We start from the raw sequence: 22,122 nt of genomic DNA, 5'->3' as shown, positions 1-22,122 counted from the left end.
AGCGGGAAGGTAACGGCGTTCCATGCAGTCATGCTGGCCACATGACTTTGGAGGTGTCTATGGACAATGCCGGCTCTTCAGCTTAGAAATGGAAATGAGCACCAACCCCCAGAGTTGGACATGACTGGACTCAACGTCAGGGGAAACCTTTACCTTTACCTTAGGCATTCCAGCTTGTCAATACATTTTTTAAATTATGGTGCCCTAATCTAAATAGGAGCCCCGGTGGCAGAGTGTGTAAAAGCACTGAGCTGGAGATCGAAAGGTCCCAGGTTCAAGCCCCGGGAGCGGAGTGAGAGCCCGCTGTTAGCTCTAGCTCCTGCCAACCTAGCAGTTCAAAAACATGCCAATGTGAGTAGATCAATAGGTACCGCTCTGGCGGGAAGGTAACAGCGTTCCATGCAGTCATGCTGGCCACATGACCTTGGAGGTGTCTATGGACAACGCCGGCTCTTCGGCTTAGAAATGGAGATGAGCACCAACCCCCAGAGTCGGACATGACTGAACTTAACGTCAGGGGAAAACCTTTACCTTTACTTTTACCTTAGACATTCCAGCTTGTCAATACATTTTTTAAATTATGGTGCCCTAATCTAAATAGCCTGAATGTAATTTTTTTACAATATGATCAACAATTTAGAAAAACAAAGTCTGCACACCTTCAGAAAGCAAAGACCTTCAGGGACAATTTTGGATTCAGGAGTATTTTGGATTCTGGATAAGCGACGCTCTACCTGAAACAACCTGCTGCCTGTGTTAACTTTTTTGAGAAAAAAAAAATCAGTTCTAGGTTCCCTGACGAGTGCACATTTCATATTCCAGAGACACGTTGGAATAGTGCCTGTAGGGGCTGGTGACAAAGTGGATGTTGGGGGGCGAAGGCGAGAGAGAGGCGCGCCTGACGCAGGGAAAGGCGCCGAGGAGCGAAGGGAGCTGCCTGGGAGGGGAAAGTCTTTCCTCCAAAACCAGGGAAGCGCGGACAGCCCTGGGCGGCTCCCATCCCGGTTGAAGCGCAGCCGCAGCCTCCGAAGAAGCCGGCATGGATGCAGGGAGTGGGGGAGAAGCCCCCTCGCCTTCCTCCTCCTCCTCGAGCAACCCCGAGGCCCCCCGCTCCGCCTTGACCATGACCAAAGGGCTCTCCATCTTCCAGGATGTAAGCGCAACGGGGTTCATGGGACGCCCGCACCTTCCTCGCCTGCCTGTGCTCCTTCTCCTTCCCTTGAGCAGCATTTGTTTTGTCTGTGTGCATGTGTGTTTCTCTCTCCCTTGAAAGTGCTAATAATGGACTATTTACAGCCACCCCATGAATCTCATAAGGCTTATTCAAAAGGTGATGTGCTGAGCACAGTGGCACGTGTGGTTCATGGTGGTGATGATATTTTGTGTAATGCTCGTTTCTCCTTCTCTGAAGGTTTTTAAGCAGAGGCTGGATGGCCACCTGTCAGGAGAGCTTTGATGGTGTCTTCCTGCGTGGCATGAAGTCGGACTGGATGGTCCTTGTGGTCTCTTCAAGCTCTGATTCTATGATTTAGTAGGCAAGTTGATGAGGAGAATGGGTGTTGTAGTCTCCAGCTGGGCCGTAGCCAGAAAAAAAATCGGTTTTTTTAAAAAATTTCGGGAGGGGGGTTTGAACCCCTGGCACCCCCCACCCCCGCTACAAACCTGTCAATATCTGTTTGAGATAGTGCCTGCAGGGACTCTTAATGTTTTGCGTCTCATAGATTTAGCATGGGGATTTAGTTAACCAGTTAAAATTCATGAGTAAACCAGGTTTTTTTTTATAACCTGAAAAATTTCGGGGGGGGGGGAATTGAACCCCTAAAAAACCCCGCTCGCTGCAGGCCTGGTCTCCAGTACCAGGACATTATCTGCTATAGGGGGTTTGGACTGGATGGCCCTTATAGTCTTTTCCAACTCTACAATTCTGTATCTACAGTAGAGTCTCACTTATCCAACGTTCTGGATTATTCAACACATTTTGTAGTCAATGATTTCAAAACATCGTGATATTTTGGTGCTAAATTCGTAAATACAGTAATTACTACATAGCATTACTGCACATTGAACTACTTTTTCTGTCAAATTTGTTGTATAACATGATGTTTTGGTGCTTCATTTGTAAAATCATAACCTAATTTGAAGTTTAATAGGCGTTTCCTTAATCCCTCCTTATTATCCAACATATTCACTTATCCAACATTCTGCCAGCCCGTTTATGTTGAATAAGTGAGACTCTACTGTATTTTTAAAAATTAAAATGTCTTGGCTCAGTGTTTGTTTAAGTTGTTCATTCTAGAACCCTTTAAAACATCCCATTCTCCCAGCCCAATGTGTACTGCTAATTTGTTGTCAAAGGCTTTCATGGCTGGAATCACTGGGTTGCTGTGAATTGACCATGCTGTATTAGCATGTTCCAGAAGCAGTCTCTCCTGACATTTCACCCACATCTGTAGCAGGCATCCTCAGAGGTTGTGAGGTCTGTTGGAAACTAGGCCACTGAGGTTTATATATCTGTGGAATAATGTCCAGGGTGGGAGAAAGAACTCTTGTCTGTTTGAGGCAAGTGTGAATGTTTCAATTGGCCACCTTGATTAGCATTGAATAGCCTTCCAGCTTCAAAGCCTGGCTGATTCCTGCCTGAGGGAATCCTGTGCTGGGAGGTGTTAGCTGGCCCTGATTGTTTCATGTCTGGAATTCCTCTGTTTTCACTGTCCTGATTTTAGAGGGTTTTTAAATACTGGTGGCCAGATTTTGTTCATTTTCATGGTTTCCTCCTTTCTGTTGAAATTGCCCACATGCTTGTGGATTGCAATGGCTTCTCTGTGTAGTCTGACATAGTGGTTGTTAGAGTGGTCCAGAATTTTTGTTTTGTCAAATAATAGGCTGTGTCCAGGCTGGTCCATAAAGTGCTCTGCTATGGCTGACTTCTCTGGTTGAGTTAGTCTGAAAATGCCTTTCGTGTTCCTTGATTTGTCTTTGGACCACTAAACCCAGCACCCAAACACAAATCAAGGAACATGAAAGGCACTACAGACTAGCTCAACCAGAGAAGGCAAGTCAGCCATAGCAGAGCACTTGATGAACCATATTATTTGAAACACAGAAATGCTGGACCACTCTAACAACCACCATGTTTACACAGAGAAGCCATCAAAATCCACAAGCATGTTAGTAACTAAAGATCAACACTCTGAAAACAGGGGAATTCCAGATAAAACAATCAGGGCCAGCTAACACCTCTCAATAAAGGATTCCCCCACACAGGAATCAGCCAGGCTTTGAAGCTGCAAGGCTTTTCAATGCTAATCAAGGTGATTAATTGCAACATTCACACTTGCCTCAAACAGTCAAGAGTTCTTTCTCCCTCCTGAACTTCCCACAGATATATTGGAAACTAGGCAAGTGAGGTTTATATACCTCACAGCTTCTGAGAATGCCTGCCATAGATATGGGCAAAACTTCAAGAGAGAATGCTTCTGTCATATGGCCATACAGCCCAGAAAACTCACAGCAACCCCATTCTATATTTCTTATTAAAAATTAAAATGTCTTGGCTCAGTGTTTGTTTAAGTTGCTCATTCTAGAACTCCTTAAAACAACCATTCCCTCAGCCCAATGTGTATTTCTGATTATTTTCTTTTCCTTTGTTCCTTTTTTTTCCTGTTTGCTGCACTGATTGTGTGTGTACATAAATGCTGTAAATGTCCAATGTACTATTACACAATTTAATGAAATGTTCAAGAAAAAAGATAAAGGGAAAAGCACACAGGAGCATGGCAAGCTTAAGGAATTCATCATATCAAATTATTCTTTTAACATTTGGATCCTAAAGTATGGATTGTGGAATTGGGGAAGGGGGGAGGATCACAAGTTAAGCCATCTGTCAGGAGAACTTGATTGTGTGTTTCTCTATTTAGCTACATTATTGTAATTATTCAATGACCAAGAAGAGAACACAAAAAAGAGAGATGGTGTTTAGGATATCTTTTGTAGATTTGTTCTTCCATTCAACAGTTGCCTGCAATATAAACTGTGCGTATTGGTTTAGGATTAATCTACAAGGAACATGTGGAAAGCATTCTAAGTATTCATTCAGCTTGTAAGGTTCTGTATATTTAAGGATATTGCATGAAAAGGGTTGGGACAGGCAATTTGCCCTTCTCAACTATGCCCTGCACCTGATTCTTTACCCCTCAAACTTGGTTGAACAATATTGTCATATTTTTTTTGAGAGCACAATGAGCTTTTGTTATCCACTGGAGTTTGGTTCGAGGACTCACCATGGATACCAAAATCCATGAATACACAAGTCCCATAGTAAACAGTGGTGTAATAAAATGGTGTCCCTTATATAAAATGGCAACATCAATTTTTGGTTTTTGACATTTTGTTTTTGAATATCTTCAAACTGTAAATAGTTGAATCCATAGATACAGCATTGTGGAAAGGGAGGGCTGCCTGTGTTATGTTTTTAAAGTAACAAAGTAGGAATATTTCCATTCATTTATATATTTGGGTTTTGTTTGATATATAGTGAGCTTTTCAAAGCTAAATAAATACATTCACTTGGTTTTGTAACATTCATTTATTATTTTGTTTTCATGGTAGCCAGTTTGTTTCCTTGTTTCACTTGGAGACTTTTGTTACCTTAATGCTGTGCATTCTGTATTTTCATTATTGTGTCAATGTAAATACAAGTAGGCAAAATGAAAATTCCCTGCCTGCCATTATAGAAATGGATCTTGTCGCACATTAGAGAAAAATTGAGAGCACAAAGTTAGCAGAATAAGCTTTTGCAGTCTACATTTGCATCTCACAGTAGAACTGATGCAGTTTGAGACCACTTTAACTGCTATAGCTGAATGCTATGGAAGTATAGGATTTGAGTTTTACCTTTCCTACCAAAGTGCTAATGCCTCACCAAACTACAGCTCCCAGGCCTCCATAACATCGAACCATGGCAGTTAAAGATGTGACAAACTGCATTAATTCTACAGTGTAGATGCTCCCCTAGACTAACACAGCTATGTCTTTGAATCCTGCAAATATGAAGGTACTCTTTTTTCAAAGAGTTCCAAGGTCCCTATCCTAAACATACCACATAGAGGTAACTCTGAGGTGAGCCACCAAACTGCACAAGATACAAATCTTGTACTTATTCCGGCTTTCCACCCTGATGGGGCTCTCAGTTTTGGGAAGGGTGATCTACAGAGATTATTGGCATTTGATTAAGGATGAGTCACCTCTCTATCAGTTCTGTACTAAATGATAACATGCATCCGATTTTGAATGAGTGTTTGCTTTTAAAACTGAACCGTTTCAGACTTTTTAACATCTTTTGGTTGTTTTGATTTTGGCAGCCAATAAATTGCAATAGCCAGAGTGGCATAGTGGTTTGAGTATTTAACTAGGACTTTGGAAGGAGACCTTGGGTAAGTCCCACTCTCTCAGCCTAAGAGGAAAATCCCCTCTGAGGAACCACAGGATAGGTTCTCCGTAGGATCACCATAGGCTGGAAACAATTACAAAACAACAAATGTAAAACCACATAAACTGTCAGTTGTCAGCTTCTTGTTCAACAGTAAATACCACTGTGTGTCTGTTGTTACATTAATTAGTAAAGTTAGATTGTAACAGACCACGGAACAACAGACTGGTTCAAGATTGGGAAAGGAGCTCTATACTTTTGCCTTACCTATTCAACTTGTACACAGAACATATCATGCGAATCCAAGGCTGGAGTTAAAATTGCTGGAGGAAACATTAACAACCTTAGATATGCAGATGATACCACTCTGATGGCTGAAAGTCAGGAGGAACTGAGAAGCCTTATCACCAAGGTGGAAGAAGAAAGTGCAAAAGCCGGTCTGCAGCTAAACATCAAGAAAACCAAGATTATGGCAACCAGACCGATTGATAAATGGCAAATAGAGGGAGAAAACATGGAGGCAGTGACAGACTTTATATTTCTAGGCACGAAGATCACTGCAGATGCAGACTGTAGCCAGGAAATCAGAAGACACTTACTTCTTGGGAGAAGATCAATGGCCAAGCTCGATAAAATAGTGAAGAGCAGAGACATCACACTGGCAATGAAAGCAATGGTATTCCCCATAGTAACCTATGATTACGAGAGCTGGATCATAAGGAAGGCTGAGCGAAGGAAGATAGATGCTTTTGAACTTTGGCGCTGGAGAAAAATCCTGAGAGTGCCTTGGACCGTAAGAAGATCCAACCAGTCCATCTTCCAGGAAATAATGCCTGGCTGCTCAATGGAAGGAAGGATATTAGAGGCAAAGTTGAAGTATTTTGGCCACATCATGAGAAGACAGGAAAGCTTGGAAAAGATCATGATGTTGGGGAAAATGGATGGAAAAAGGAAGAGGGGCCAACCAAGGGCAAGATGGATGGATGGTATCATTGAAGTAATTGGTTTGACCTTGAAGGAACTGGGGGCGGTGACGGCCAACAGGAAGCTCTGGCGTGGACTGGTCCATGAGGCCACAAAGAGTTGGAAACAACTGAATGAATAAACAACAAATATGTTAAAATTAAATCTTGGAAATGCTATATAAATATTTGGTGGACATCCCATGAAAACCAATCAGCATTCAGTTGAGATTTTGTTTGAAGAGTTTTTTTGTGTCTGTTAATTCATTTCAACTTTTAGCAAAACATACAAAGACCCACTATGATTTAGAGGTTGTTTATGGGCACCACAACATTTCCAAATGATGTGATACAGCAATCCTTAGGGTTCTTTGCATTCATGTAAGGAATCTAATATGTGACTTTATATATCTCAGGATGAAATATCAGCTTTCTACTGTGACAGCAAAAGGATGCAGGAATGATAGCACAATCAGTAGTTGGATGCCACAACTCAATTTAAGAGATTGATACATCAGTCAGGTTAGATGCACTTTAGATTTAGCCATAAAATAGTGTTACTTCTAAAGTTCATCTTCCTCAGAAATATTACCTGTACTGAAAAGGAGGCAACCTAATGCTCCTCAGAAAATTTGGACTACAAATCTCATAATACCTGTCTATTGGCCATACTGACCAAGATTTACGGAATCCGTAGTACAAAACAATGTGTTGTCCTCTCAGTGGACTCAATCTATCCTAGCTGCAAAGAACTAACTGCAAACCTTGTTTATTTTTATTTTTTCAGATACTGAGAAGAGCAGACAAAAATGGTAAGTCCTACTATTTGTCTGTGTTTTGGAAGAATCACATCAATAAATCGTAAGATGTACAGTGGAACATAGTTCTGTTTCTTGTGCCTTCGGCTTTTTATGGCTTCACAAATCATTATAATATGTGACTGATGAATCTGTTCCAGAATCAACTTTCTACAGTACTGATTGTAAATGGTGTCCCCAGTGGAATTAATTTATCTGTGGGGTGTTGGTAGCTAAATATGTTAATAATATGGAATAGATTTTGAGTGTTTGTTTTTTTGTTTTTTTTGGTGTAAAACTCCTAGAATTCTCCAGCAAGCAAAACATATAAAGAAATAATAATACTTTTTTCTCTAATTCACCCTATGATCCTTTTCTGGCACAACAGGATTATCCAGTGTTCATGCCCTCCAAAGGATTCTATACATTGTAGTCCAAATAAGTAACTTTTCTAAACTCAGGAAGAACATAAGTTTAAGAATGAATGTACCGTTTCAATCCAAAGCATATTATACAGATATAAAGCTCCCACAAAGATAATATTTCCCTGTATAATCCTACCTGAACTTTAAATCTTTTGGGGGCAGATCCTTCATCTGTCCAACCATTACACATATAGTCAGGGAGGGAACAATGGAGAATATTCTCTGTGCTGCTCCAAAGTGTGGACATCCAGATCAAGTTAGCCCCAAATGTGAACTGTTTTCTCTGAGTATGGCAAAAGGGCGTTAATGGTATATGATGTTCACCTTATGTTTTACATGTACAGTTGGCTCTCCACATCTGCGGATTTAAATTTTGGAGATTTGATTAATATGTTCTGTTCAGGAATCTCTAGAGCCTCCAGGGAGACTGTATAGTCAACTTCTGCTGAATATTGATCATAGGGTCAGGATCTAGAGATTCCTGTCAGGGTATTGTGAATTGTGTGAAATGTTAAAATCAATCTAGGCTTTTAGAAATGCCTTCTGTGTGAGTTTTCGGCAAGGCATTTCAGTAACTATGGAGTTAATAAGAACCTGCTTTGATTGACGTATCACAGGACCAATGGGACTTCCTTCTTGGTCTGTGGAATGCAGGGGAGTGTCTTCTGTTAGTGTGTGTGTTCGGCGTTGAGCATTAGCTGGAGATGGACTATGAATGCTATGCTCTGAAGCCGAGAAATGCAAACTGTAAATAGATTTGTAAATAAAGTTTAACAACAGTTGATTTTCAACTGACCCCTTCGCCTGCTGGAGTGTTTCTTGACCAGTGCTGATTCTCCGCATGGGAATAAAGTCTGGAGAAGGAGGTGAGACTGGGATGATGAATTTTGGAATCCACTCTGCACCCCATCATTCCCCTGACAATTCCTAGGGAGAACACGTCTCTGGAAATCTCTGTAAAGAACACTTCTCTAGGTCTTCAAGCACAATTCTATGATTTATTTATTTGTTTACAGTATTTATATTCTGCCCTTATCACCCCGAAGGGGACTCAGGGCGGATTATAATGCACATATACATGGCAAATGTTCAGTGGCATTAGACATACGACATATAGACACACACACAGGCAATTTATCATTTTTCAGCTTCTGGCTTTCATGAGGGTATGCTTGATTCCGGCCACAGGGGGAGCTGCTGCTTCACGGTCCACTAGTGACAACGAGTCCTTGATGGTATTATTTCCTCAGTCCTTCCACAGGCTGCTGGCAATTTTATGGTATTGTAAATTGGTTAAATAATGTTGACAGAATAGGATGAGGTTATGCAGTTGGACCCAGTTCCTTCATGTGAGACAAGGATCCTCATGATGCCAAGAGATTCATCTATGGTACCATCTTGTTTACCAAAACAAATGGAAATAAATAAATGGTGATATTATAGCACCAGGCAGTTTACAGAAATACATAACAATCTATTATATTTGTGTTTTATTCTATTCATTACAGACAGGAAAAGAGATATAAATATCTCAGATGGAGTCTGATACTGTCAAGATACAAAAATGATTTCCATATAATGGTTGTGAAATATGGGGTGTTGTAATTCAAAACAGAATCAGTGTGATGTAGTTGTTTCAGTATTGGGCTAGCCGTGGTAATCCACTGGGTGAGCCCTAGAGGAAGACAATGTCAAAGCTCCTCTGAATAAATCTTGCCAAGAGAACCTTATAATAAGTATGCGACAGGTTAGATTTGACTTCTAAATTACACCAGACCAGGAATATGTTTTGTTTTTTTGCCTTCAAGTCAACTCCAACTTACGGCAACCCTATCCCCAAGCAAAAATCTTCTCTTTCCAGAAGCCACAGAAAAGTAGAATTATTAAGTGCAGACAGAAATTTAGTAGAGAGAAGGAGCACCTGTGCTGTACTTACATTTCTTTCTAATAACACTCCTGAAGGCAAAGCATTGAAAATGCAGTAATTAAGGACTGATGAAAGGCACAGCAGGGATGGTGGCAAATACATGAGGTCAATATAATTTGTTTTATTCAAGGGAAAATGACTATGTTCCAAGAAAAGGGGGAAACAACTGAAGGAATGAAAAGATTGCTTCCTCTGGACAAATTAATCTAAGAACCTTTTTAATTCAGGCAAGGATGCATAAGCTCTGGAAGGAATTGCCCACTCCTGGGACCTGCTGCAGGCTACCCCACTCCTCAGAAACAAAGCTAGATGTATTATCTGAATGTTGTGTTACAAAAGCATAGATATGCTTGGAGGCATCCAGGGGTGGCCTTTCTAATTTTTCAGTCAATTTGGTGATGGAGTGGAACCAAGATTGCTCTTGAGCTGCCAAAAGTAGAAGAGAGCCTATGATCTTACTCTTACTTCAATGAGTGTTTCTGTGTGGCATTGGAGTAAGGAGTAGGGTTCCCACATTTCAACAAGGGACTCACCTCTCTTCTCCAGTTCTCAGAGCAAAGGGGGGGAAAAATCTCAGAGTGACAGCATTGCATTGAAAGATGTGCGTCCATGTTTGCTCATTTGTTTATTTATTGTTTTACTTGAATGGAAAATGATGTACAACTCTGCTCAATGACATCATTGTGGGTTAACTCATGTAATAATACCAGGACCTGCTTCCTAACACATCACAATGATAGCTCTCGATAACAACAACAGACTCATTCCTAGTTGTCTAGATCTCTGGGCCCTTCCACACAGTCATATAATCCAGAATATCAAGGCAGATAATCCACAATATCTGTTTTGAAGTGAGTTATCTGAGTCCACACATCTGAGTCCAGTTCAATGTGGATTTTATACAGCTGTGTGGAAGGGACCTCAGGGTCTGGGGTACTCCTGATATAGGCAACTCTTATGAGAAATGTGTGGCTCTCCAGAAGTAGGATGGAATGTGTTGTCCAAGAACTCAAGAACTCTTCACAGTGAACTGATAGGAACAATCACATTGCCATAGCAGACTTTTGTACCCATCAAACACATCTCTGCTTCTCAACCCTGTGATGAATTTTTTTTCTAATATTGTAGCAATTTTAATGTGACTTCAGATGCTCGATTTAAGTGCTGGAATTCAAAATGTGTCAAAATATATGAGGATGATAGGGAAAAGGCCACATTCCGCTAAGGAGTTAACTGTTGTGTTATTCACCATGGGAAAGCATCAGGAGAAAATACCTGGGAAAATACCAGGGGGAAAAAGGAATAAGCACAGTAATGACAATTGCCATCAAACCAGTCTGGATGAATCATATTTTGGCATCTAAACTTCTAGTGTATTGGTAAGTGATGATTAAATTGATTCAAGAAAATGATAAGAGCATTCTAATTCAGGAGTTTTGTTTCTTTGGTTATTTACTTGATTGAGAAATTGGATTTTTGTGTTCATTTAGTTTTAAACCATGACTAATGGTGTAATTGAATGTATTTCCCATTGTATGCAACAGTGTTTACTTTTGATTAGGCCTGCATGGAATTATACAGTCTTCAAAGATGGAACCATATATAACTTCAACTACCACCTATGATTGACTAAGTAATTGAGTTATTATTTTGCATTCATGAACAACCAACTGTAAAGAAGATGTATTAAAGCAGCTTCAAGTTCTGGGTTATTCTACTACAGAAAATTGGTCTCAGTTCAAATATCAAGACTTCCAGCTGGAATATCTGAATCAACATGGGCTAGCAGGATACTAGCTGGGCTTTTAGTTTGGAACTAAGAATGCCTCAGCTTAATTTCACAGTTTTCATGCAATGGAGGCAGATGCTGAAAATTGGAAGGGGGAATATTTAGGAATAAATGAGCCAGAATTTTGGGTTGTGGTTGATGAAGCAGCAAAACAAGTGTACAAGTATTTTTCCTTTATACTTCCAAATAGTGAAATCCTAAATAATAAAAAAACATGGAATCATGACACAATGGATACTAATACCAAACACTGAGGTCCCAGACCATTGGCCATCTTTGGTGAAGTGAATATTGTGTTTCTATGAGGATTTTCTTCTCTTGATATATTGCTTGAATCTGGCAGAATTCTCATGACAGACGATCAGTGATTTGTAGTTTGCATTCATCTTCTAATTTCCCTTCTTCAGTGGCTTCCCCTGTGAGTACTTAGGGCTACATTATCATTTTTCAGTTTTCCTTCTGCTCTGCAGCTTTTGTACCATTCAGTTTCTTTCTATACCATTTTGTACGCCCCAGACTCTTCATAAAGCCTTGCCTCCTGTGCCTTTATACCACTTGCTGTTTTGCCTCTAACAATGTGCTTGGCAGCTTCACCAACTCTGCCTGCTCCTAAGATGAATAGCTAGAGAACTGATTTTGGATTTTTATTACCTTTTCTGAATTGGCATTCTTAATTTTCTGTGAGAAATTGTTCCTAGTGCACCATTCTAGAGATAGACGGCACCAACTAGCCGTTTGCAACCTCAAATATGGATCAGGTGCCATAATGCACTTGAAGTGCTTACAGCTCAGGAACAAGGAGTAGAAACGGTTTCTCTGAGACCCCAACTGCTGACCTGAAAGAATGCTCTTTTATAAAGAGTTGTCATTATTGCTGCTCTGTGGTGCCAATCATCCATCACATGAACATGCTCGTACACACATATACACTGCTATTAAGATTGTCAGAGTGGAAAGTGGAGATGGCGCTTACGTTTTGAATGGTTATGTAGACAAAACTCCATATAATGCAGTGGTCTGGGGAGTGGCGATGACTCTGGAGACCAGGGTTTGATTCCTCATTCAGTCATGAAAATCTGCTGGGTGATGCTGGGCAAATTATACACTTCCAGAAGACCCCATGATGGATTAGCCTTAGTCACCATATGTTGGAAATTATATGAAGGCACACAACAACAATGGAAATGGGAATTTCAACAGGTTTTGATTTGTGACCTTGTTGTGTGACAAGCAACATTGGTTAAAATGCCCATACTCACACAATAATTAAAAATACAGGAGCTGTCCACAGTTCTAGTCCGGCAGCCTAACTGCTGTATTAAAAAGGTGAGAGAAGGCATAGAGGCAATTCTAAAGACATTCATGTGTACAGAGAGAAAGCAGAATTCCTTCTTTCTCTGGTTTTAAATTCCGATGTATTCAACAGTGTTTGTACTGCTAAATAAGAATGGAAACCACCTTTTTGTCACACTAAAAATCTCATATTTAGTAGATACATGACATGTACATGCCCCCCTCCAAGCTGGGAAAAACTGCTGTCACAGTGCAGATAAGTGAAATAATTTTTTTGTTTCATTTCTGCTATTTTGGGAAGGTAAAAAAAATGAAAAAGTAAAAAATTATCTTTTTGTACTTCAAAAAAGTAAGTATTCTAAGCTCTTAGATGAAAGTGATCCCATGCAAACTTCATTGGAAGCCAGGTGATTGCTACGTGTTCCTTCTTTGGGAAACAACCTTTTTCATTACAACATGTTTTTAAAACATTAAGGGAAAAAATGACTATATTTCTCAATATATCATGACTAGGTTACTGAAATTTTGGATCTTTGTCACATTCATCTAAGTGAACCTATTTGTCTTAATGGTACTTAATGACAATATGGCTAGGATCTGAGTGTTACATAGCAGCCTGCAGAGAAAACTCAAGTACTTTACTGAGTACAGTTTGTGCATAAGTTGTCAAAGATAAATGCCATTTTCGTCGAAAAGAAAACATGCATTTTACAGTTTTGTTTATTCTCCAACGGGGAGCAAGGTGGAGGAAGTTTTGTTGAACATAGGTTTCTATGGCTACTTAAGAAATGCTAAGCAACACATTAGAGACAGTATGTAAGATCAAGAAAGTGGGTGAAATAATTTCTTGAAACCTACGTTGCCAAGGCAAACAATACTGTATTTGGTTAACTTTCATCTGGATGAAGAAAATGTCATTTCAGGGAAGGTTTTTGTTTTATGAATCATCCCTCTGAATATGAACCCACTAGAAGAGGTGAACTTTGAGAGGAATCAAAGAACAAAAATGAGGATCTTCTGCTCTCTAAATTACTGGGAGAAATTGGATAAAGCCCTCTAAGGATGCTTTATCATTTTCTAATACCAGAGCTTTGTGCTTGATCATACATTTTGGGGAGCTGAAAGTGTGTTTTTCTTGTAGTTACAGGAAGCCTTTGGTAGTTTGAGATGTGATTCAGTATTTCAAAAGGAATCTGCTTGTTTCATCTTCAGGTGTTTTGTGGGCAGTTTTCTCACTCTTCCTTTAAAGAATCTCACTTCTGTTTGAGGTTGTGTGATGGGTGGTGAACTTGTTTATTTCTATGTTCGTTTTGTAATTCTTCAAATTCTTTTGAGAACCAGTGGATTATTAAATGAAAATAAAACACAAAGTCGGTCTTATTACCAACCCAATTTAGTAAAGACTTACAGTTTATCATTTCTTGTAAGTACACACACTTGTAAGCCACAATATCTTGCCACAATAAATTTCACAGTGTGGACTTTGTGTTAAGATGGTGCTTTTTGATCTCAGGAAATGCACTTAGGTTTGATAAATACATCTCAGAAAAAATTCTCAGACAGTGATAAATACAGCAAAAGTAAAAAGACTAATACATTTTAAAAACTGAAAAATCCACCAAATAGAAACAGGCAGGAAAATAGTTGCTATTTGGTTCATCGTGACTTGAAGAGTATTTCCATCACAAAGGTTTACATGACAAAATTTAGTCCTATTGGTTTGGTGCTTAGAAATAGACAGAGAGTCAATGTAACTATAACATTGTTGGATACATTCCCAACAGGTTAGCGGGTTAGTGTATTTTGAACCTGCTGTATATTGCATTATTTCTCCACAGTTGCCAACCTCTGTTGTAAGGCCTGCAAGTTTTGGTGGAACATCTTTTTGTTACCAGAGAGTCTGGAAAATGTTCTCAGTTCTTCAACTAATGAATCTAAACAGAAGCTGGGAATTCCAGCTCCCAAGTTAATAAATAATGTTGCAAGCCATTATAAACAGCCTGAATCGCAGGACAGTTTCTGCAAAAATCACAATGACTCATTTTCTTAATGGGCTGAGTAGCTCTTAATTCAAAATGCTTGGGATCAGAAGTGTTTTAAATTTTGGAATACCCATGCTATAATGAGATACGGTATTGAAAATGGGATGCAACTTTAAACACAAAATTTATGTACATGTCATATTTATATCTATATCTCTTATACACATAACCTAAAGGTAATTTTCTATAATATTTCTAATCATTTTGTGCATGAAATACAGTTTGTGTACACTGAAACATCAAAAAGCAAAGGTGTTGCTATCTAAGCCACCTATGTGGATAATTTTGGATTTGGGAGTGTTCAAAATGTATTGATAATGTGAATAAATTCTGTAATCTATAAGCAGTGACATTTGTTCCTGAAATCTGTAATGATGCACTAATGTCCCAGAGGGAAGGTGAATGTTTTGTTTCTGTAGGTCTTCTTACATAGGAAATTCATACTAAGGTTTCAAGTGTATTTTTTTAAAAAGTTCCATTGAATATTCACAAAATTGTGGAAAATGTGAACTAGGCAAATTTGTTGCATAGAGAATATATTTTTCTAAGTCATTGTATATTCAATGAAAACATTTATCAAGAGTAATATATTGCTGCTACTGAAGGTGCATCTACACTGTAGAATTGGTGCCATTTGACACCACTTTAACTGCATGGCTCAATGCTGTGGAATCATAAGAATTGTAGTTTTACAAGGTTTTTAGCCTTCTCTGCCAAAGAGTGCTGGTGTCTCACCAAACTGCATTTCACAGGCTTCCATAACATTCAGCCATAGCAGTTAAATGGTGTCAAACTGCATTAATTCCAGAGTGTAGATGTACCCTAAAAGAGTTTTGATTGTATTTTACATTTTAGGTTTTTCTGAACTGCTCCCAAATTTGATCTTGCAATTAAATATGAGACAAATTTAAGAATTTTTCTGAAAAACTAAAACAATCCAAGAAGACCAAAGTATGCAAAAGACTAGTACATTGTACACCTGAAAGCACAATGACATTTTCTGAGAAGTAGACAGCTTATAACTAATTTTTCTTTTGATTCCTTAATTTCAGATGATGGAAAACTGTCCTTTGATGAATTCAAAGCCTACTTTGCTGATGGGATCCTTCACAGGGAGGAGCTGCATGAGTTATTTCACACTATCGATGCACACAATACAGAGTGAGTAGGATTTATTGGGGAAGTCTTTGAAGGCATATGGTTTCCTTGGAAAGGCCATGTGGTTTTGCTCTATGGATCTCTCTGGAAAAACACTGCTTCCTAACAATATATGAATTAATGTATGGCTGGGAATCGGTGCCTCTGATGTGGTTTTGAGTGAAGATCTCACTGGAAAATTTGAGCTAATAAATTTATTGCCCATGAGTAGCTTCCAAATTTTGACTTTCTCATAAATGTATGTCCCACTAGGAAAGTCCTATTCTTCACCCTTTTCCCAGCTATCAGCTCATTTTCCTTGGTCTAGGAAATGGTTCTCATATTTTGGTCTGCCAGGTGTTTTCAATTCATCTCCTAGAAGCCCTAGCCAACAGGACCAATGGTTAAGGACTCTGGGAGATGAAGAGGATGGAGACAAATGCTCTAAATTTCCATGCATGTGTCCATATCTCTTTTTGAAGCTATTTTTTCTCATGCCCTTTTTGAGATTGTTGCTGGAGAGTATATTTTATATTACAACCCAGATATGAGCAGCAGAACAGTTAGTTTTCAGCTCTGAGAAGAACAGAAACAGACATGGCATTTTACAAAAACATTATTTAAAAACATATTATTTTAAAAAAGCATTTCCATGATGGAACTGGGCTGTAGCCATCACTACTTGAACAGCTCTCCAATGCAATACAAATCTTATAAGGTCCACTTAGTCTTAGAATACAGCCGTTGTTTTGCATGAGATCTTGTGCATATCCCTCACTATTCCTTCCTCCGGCAGACCAACACTTTTCAATTTAAACAGGTCGTTAGCTCTTAAAATGGTTGGAGTATTGTAATGATTTTTTTAAATGTGCATTTAATTTCTTTAAATTAATGTTTTATTTAAGAGGATTGTACTTAATGTTTTTAATTGCTATATTCCTGGCTGTTTTAGGTGTATTAGTTTTATGTTTGGTGAAACCTGCTCTGGGTCCTATGTGGAGAAAAGCAGGATTAGAAGAAGAGCACTGACATTCAGAATTCAGTGGCCAACCAAGTGCCTGTGGGAATCAAAGAGGAAATACATTCCAAATAAAATAGAGCCATGATGAGGAAAGTTATCTGCTTAGACACAGAAAATGTTGGAAGCTTTTAGAAATGTCAAATAAGCCTAGCCACATACAAAGTGTTCTGACCTATATACTATAACATTTTGACCCATTCTGCAGCTGAAACATTAATGAGAGATATACAGAACAAGTGTGACATCCATGTAAACAGTGCTGAGTTTGCATGATTGACATAGCCTTTTATTACAAAACTAGTGGCATCAGTTCAGTAAGAATATTTTATAAGCTTAGTGTATGTCTGAAGTCTATCAGTATGTGTGTCAAATTCTGCTCAGACATTGTTCCTTTAAATTGCTGTTTCAGTTTACTAATAGATTCCATTCATAGCCTTCAATTTGCCTTTGTGGAATCCTTAAAACAGGGTCTGTCCATAATAGTCCTTCCCTTCCCTGTGCCACTATGATCGACTCCAATCATATTCATGAAAACTGCAGATCTGTATATTTATTTGGGAATAAGCCTCACAGAATTCAGTGGAACCCATAGTATCGGGTTGTACAGACGATGTGTAAAGAAAGTGTCACTAGTAATAGGAAATAATATTTTGGGATACAACTTGAATTCCTACTGTTTCTTCCTTCGACAAGCAGAAATCCAATAGGGCTTCTGATACAGTGATGCAGCCACTGTGAAAGTCATGCCTATTGCATTTTTTCCACTTGAAATGTCTCCATTTCATGCGTCTGTGAAAAGCCCTCAAGTGCTGATGGAGGGTGGGGTGGAGGGAGATATTAACTCAAGCCGAGGCTAAAGTGCAGAGAAAAGGGCTGCCAAACACACATTGAAAGAAGCAACTGCCTATTTAATGTTTAGCACCACTTCAGTATTCAGAGTTAATTTTGGATTCAGGTGAAATGTCAAGCAGAATAACGCATTGGCAAGTACTGATTTTAATAGTTAAAACAAGACTATGCAAATTAGAAAAAAAATTGTGTTACACATCTTTCGACATTTTGCCAATGCAGAGTTAAGCATTCTGCTTTCAGATGAGTTGGCATCACAATTAGAGATAAGGGCTCAGGTGGCACCAACAGGCTCTGCATCCCTCCTTTACTAAGCTGCACCAATTACATTTATTAATACCAGCTGTGGTGTTCAACCTCCTCACCTCAGAGCTATCCTCCATGAAAGAGGTGGATGCTGTTTCCCCCACATGATAACACAACAAGGTTATATAGCCAAGGAGACAACTCACAGAATTAGGTCTTGCAGCATATGGTGACTAAGTTTACACTTCTGCTGCCTTGCCTTGGTGTTTTACATACATTTTTCACGTACTCAGTACATGGCACAGGTGATAATGCCAGAGGTGCTGTTTTATTTTTTAGGTTGACTGTCAATATTGTTGGTCTCTCTTCCTGCCCCTCAAGAAAAGTATTTTAATGGTAGTAATGTCAATTTAATTCTGAATTTGTGCTTCTGCCAAAAGAGTTCTCTCCCTGTTCCCTTATAAGATGTGGCTCCTTACAGATGCGAAGGTACTTGATAACTAAGTCTTGCATCTGCAGAGAAATTGCTTTTAAAATGGCATCCTTGGGGGGAATGTGTCAAAAAAAGAAGATTGTTCACCAAAATAAGGAGCAGCCAAGAGGTTGTAAAGAGAATATTCAGTGTTCTTGGGCCCTTGGGAACATCATTGTGTGACAACTAACTGAAAGATGACAACTGACAGTGAGTCCTGCTTTTCTTCATTTTTCCAACTTTCTAAAAAGTTATGGTGCAAAGTTCTTCATCTCATTTAGATGCTGGAATTGTACCAATCTGCTCTGTGCTGGGTTGGGGCTACATGAACCTAATATAACCTGGCAATCTCCTGGCTAAGAAATCCCATCATTACCAACATTAATAGTCTAGCTCTCCAACTTGGTGGCCAAAAGTGATGATCCTAAATTTGCAAAGCCATGTTGCTTTATCGCCCTTTTTATAGTTCCTAAACCCCATGTTGGGAAATGTCTATTAGCTGTTCCTGCTTGCCAGGCAGATTGCTCTTGTTTTGTGCTTTCAAGTCATTTCTATGGTTGGAAAAAGGCAACTGTATCATGGGGTTTTCTGGTAAGATTTGCTCAGAGTGGGTTGGCCTTTGCCTTCCCATGAGGCTAGCAGAACGTGATTTACCCAAGGTGGATTTCCATGGCTGAATGAGGATTTGAACCCAGGTCTCTAGAGTCATTGTCCAATGGTCCAATCTGCACTGGTTTTCTGTAGGCTATCTGTAGCTGGGGCTTGTGCTGCAACCAGTGGGTGCTCTTAATTCCTGACAGAGCCAGACTGACTTTGAGTGATGCTTTGAATACTTTGGATCCCAAAATTATTCAGATAACAACACACTACTCCTTTTCTTTTCAGCAATCTTGACACTGAAGAACTGTTTGGTAAGTGACGTTTGACTTTGCACCCATCTATCACTTCTTTGGGGTGATATAGACCCTGCTATATCCAGAACAGATAATTTTCAAGAGCCCCAGTTAACTGCATATAATTCAAAGGCTAGTGGCACTTAGGGTAGTTGTAAAAGATGGAGAAGCCATTACTGCTAATGAAAATAAGACCAGAGAATGATTCAGAATTAAATGTACTTCCCATATATGTTCATCTCATTGTTTGTAAAAAGTAGTTTTCAGAAATTTATCTCAAGAAGCTGGTGATTCTGAGAATTGCAATTTGTATGGAAATTTTTAAAGCTGTATTAGTCTAAACATATTTCATTGTATGATCTGTTAGATCACATTCATGAGTAGAAGTTCAGGCCAGGATCCAGACAGCCATATAAGAAACACACTGACCATTCGGTTCATATAAAGCCGTGGTTCTCAACCTGTGGGTCCCCAGATGTTTTGACCTTCAACTCCAGAAATCCTAACATCTGGTAAACCGGCTGCAGAGCCAGTCCAACAATGAGGCGAATTAAGCAGTCGCTTCGGGCGCAAAACATACGGGGGCACAGTCGAGACTGCTTTTTCTGTTGATTTGTTGTAAAACATGATGTTTGGGTGCTTAATTTGTAAAATCTTAATGTAATTTGATGTTTAATAGGCTTTTCCTTAATCCCTCCTTATTATCCAGCATTTTCGCTTATCCAATGCTTTTATTTTTCAGCGATTGGTTTGGAGGGGGGGGGGTGCCAAAATGCTGTTTGCCTACACTTGAAAAATACCTAGGGCTGGCTCTGACCGGCTGGGATTTCTGGGACTTGTAGGCCAAAACACTTGGGGACCCACAGGCTGAGAACCACTGATATTGGATTTCGGATGGATTTTGCATTACCTGTATTTGCATATATGTGCATAATGAGATATGTGTTGTCGAAGGCTTTTGTGGCCAGAATCACAGGGTTGTTGTGTGTTTTCTGGGCTGTATGGCCATGTTCCAGAAGTATTCTCTCCTGACATTTCACCCACATCTATGGCAGGCACCCTCTGAGATTGTGAGGTATAGCTTCCTTGTGAGGTATAGCCACCTTATACACATCACCTGAAGGTAATTTTCTGCACTATTTTTAAAATAATTTTGGACTTCATATTTTGGCTTTCAGAGTTCTGGGTAAGAAATAATCAACCTGTTTCAAAATAACAATTACAAAATTAGACAATGAATGTTATATTACCATAGATATTTCAGTTTAACCATTGCCCAGAAAAAGCATCAGTCATATTTGTTCATGTCAGTCAATGTAGAGTTTATTTGCTGTTCTATATCTCTGCCCAAACCCTTTATTCTAAGATACGTCTTTCTATTTAGTGTGAAATGATAAAAATGCAAAAAAATGTTGGAAATAAGTATCTACTAATGTTAACACCAGCATCTCCACAGAGAGTTTCCTTCCTCAGATAATGACCATCCGGGCAATTATAATCAAGCAAGAATTTTCAAAAGCCCTTAACTCAAAAAAGAGAGAGAGAGAAATGGTAAGAGAAGGGTCAACTGACATAAATTTGCAAAAGTTTGAGATTGAAAAAAAGATCTACCTCAAAAATGATTTTAAAAAGATCCAAAAGGTTGAGTATCCTTTGTCCAAAATGCTTGGGACCGGAACTGTTTTGGATTTTGGATACTTTTTATTTTGGAATGTCTATATTTGCATGTACATACATAATAAGATATCTTGGAGTCTAAACAAAAAATAATTTATGTTTCATATACATTTTATATATATAGCTGAAGGTCTTTGCGCATCTAACCAAGTTTACCACCAAAGGTACCACAGTTTCAGCCATGTAGAGAGTTTGGGATTTTGGAGTATTTTGAATTTCAGAATTCCACATAAGGGATGCTTAGCCTGTGCTTAGAATAGATTTCATCAGTAGCATTTTTTACACATGTACCACCTCACATGCATTGGCCTTGTAATCTTCCTCGGCCACTCTGAAATCCTATAATATTTCCATATTTAATTTCCCTCCCTCTCCTTGTTTATTTGAAATATATTTATTTGCTCAAGGGGTAATGAGCAATGCACACATTTATACCCGTACACACACACTGATTGATGCTCTCCCTTTTCTCCAGTCTCTCTCCAGCCGAGGGGGAGAAAAGTCTGGATCATTTAATAATTTCATGGATTCTCTGCTAAGCTGTTTTTTCTTTTCATTTTCCTGAAATCTCCTCTCCATAACAAAACTGTTTATGATTTTGTATGCTTTACTAGCCTTGTTTCTGACTAAGCTTTGATATTTAATGAAAGGACAAGTTAGATATTCCAGATTTTAGAAGATACTTAAATGTTTCTTCAATGTCACCATTTTTATTTCATTTTGTCATACTTTCTGCTGAAGTGTGTGTGCCATCCAGATAGATAAAATTCTGCTTCAGTTGTTTCTCTCTGCATCTCATAAGGTTTGCATTATATGACATACATATGTAGCTGAAGGGGTTTCTTTTGTCAAATGCCATGGTTGATGCCTGGCTTATACTTTTTTTAAAACAATTTTTAGGCTCTGAAAAACTCCAGGCAGTTGAATCTGGTTTCTATTTTTGTTATGGTTATGTGTCTTCAAGTCATTCCTAACTTACGTCACCTAACATGGCTTCTTTGATGAGATTTGTTCAGAGAGAATTTGCTTTTGCCTTTCTTAGACTGAGAGAGTGTGACTTGCCCAAAATCCTCCAGTGGGTTTCCATGGCTGAGCGGAAATTTCAACTTTGATTGCCTCAGCTCTAAGCTGCTGCTCAAACCACTACACCACACTGTCCCTCTT

At 39.0% G+C, this 22,122-nt stretch overlaps 1 protein-coding gene across 3 annotated transcripts in view; it reads left to right on the top strand.

Annotated features, from left to right (window-relative positions):
- The first annotated feature begins 793 nt into the window (after nt 1-793).
- Nucleotides 794-22,122, top strand: part of necab1 (N-terminal EF-hand calcium binding protein 1) — a 51,946-nt gene continuing 30,617 nt past the window's right edge. The window contains exons 1-4 of one of the 3 annotated variants that reach the window (XM_008108407.3): nt 794-1,153; nt 7,178-7,202; nt 15,716-15,824; nt 19,274-19,299. In XM_008108407.3, the coding sequence (XP_008106614.1) occupies nt 1,040-1,153; nt 7,178-7,202; nt 15,716-15,824; nt 19,274-19,299 (274 nt within the window). In that variant the 5' untranslated portion in view covers nt 794-1,039. The remainder of the gene's footprint in view (nt 1,154-7,177; nt 7,203-15,715; nt 15,825-19,273; nt 19,300-22,122) is intronic. The other 2 variants (XM_008108406.2, XM_003219560.3) reach the window with 2 other exon arrangements.

Source organism: Anolis carolinensis, chromosome 4 (genome assembly GCF_035594765.1).
Source record: "Anolis carolinensis isolate JA03-04 chromosome 4, rAnoCar3.1.pri, whole genome shotgun sequence".
NCBI classification, from domain to species: Eukaryota; Metazoa; Chordata; class Lepidosauria; order Squamata; family Dactyloidae; genus Anolis; species Anolis carolinensis.
The sequence above is the reverse complement of the archived record's forward strand: the minus strand, read 5'-3'. Positions and strand labels throughout refer to the sequence as shown.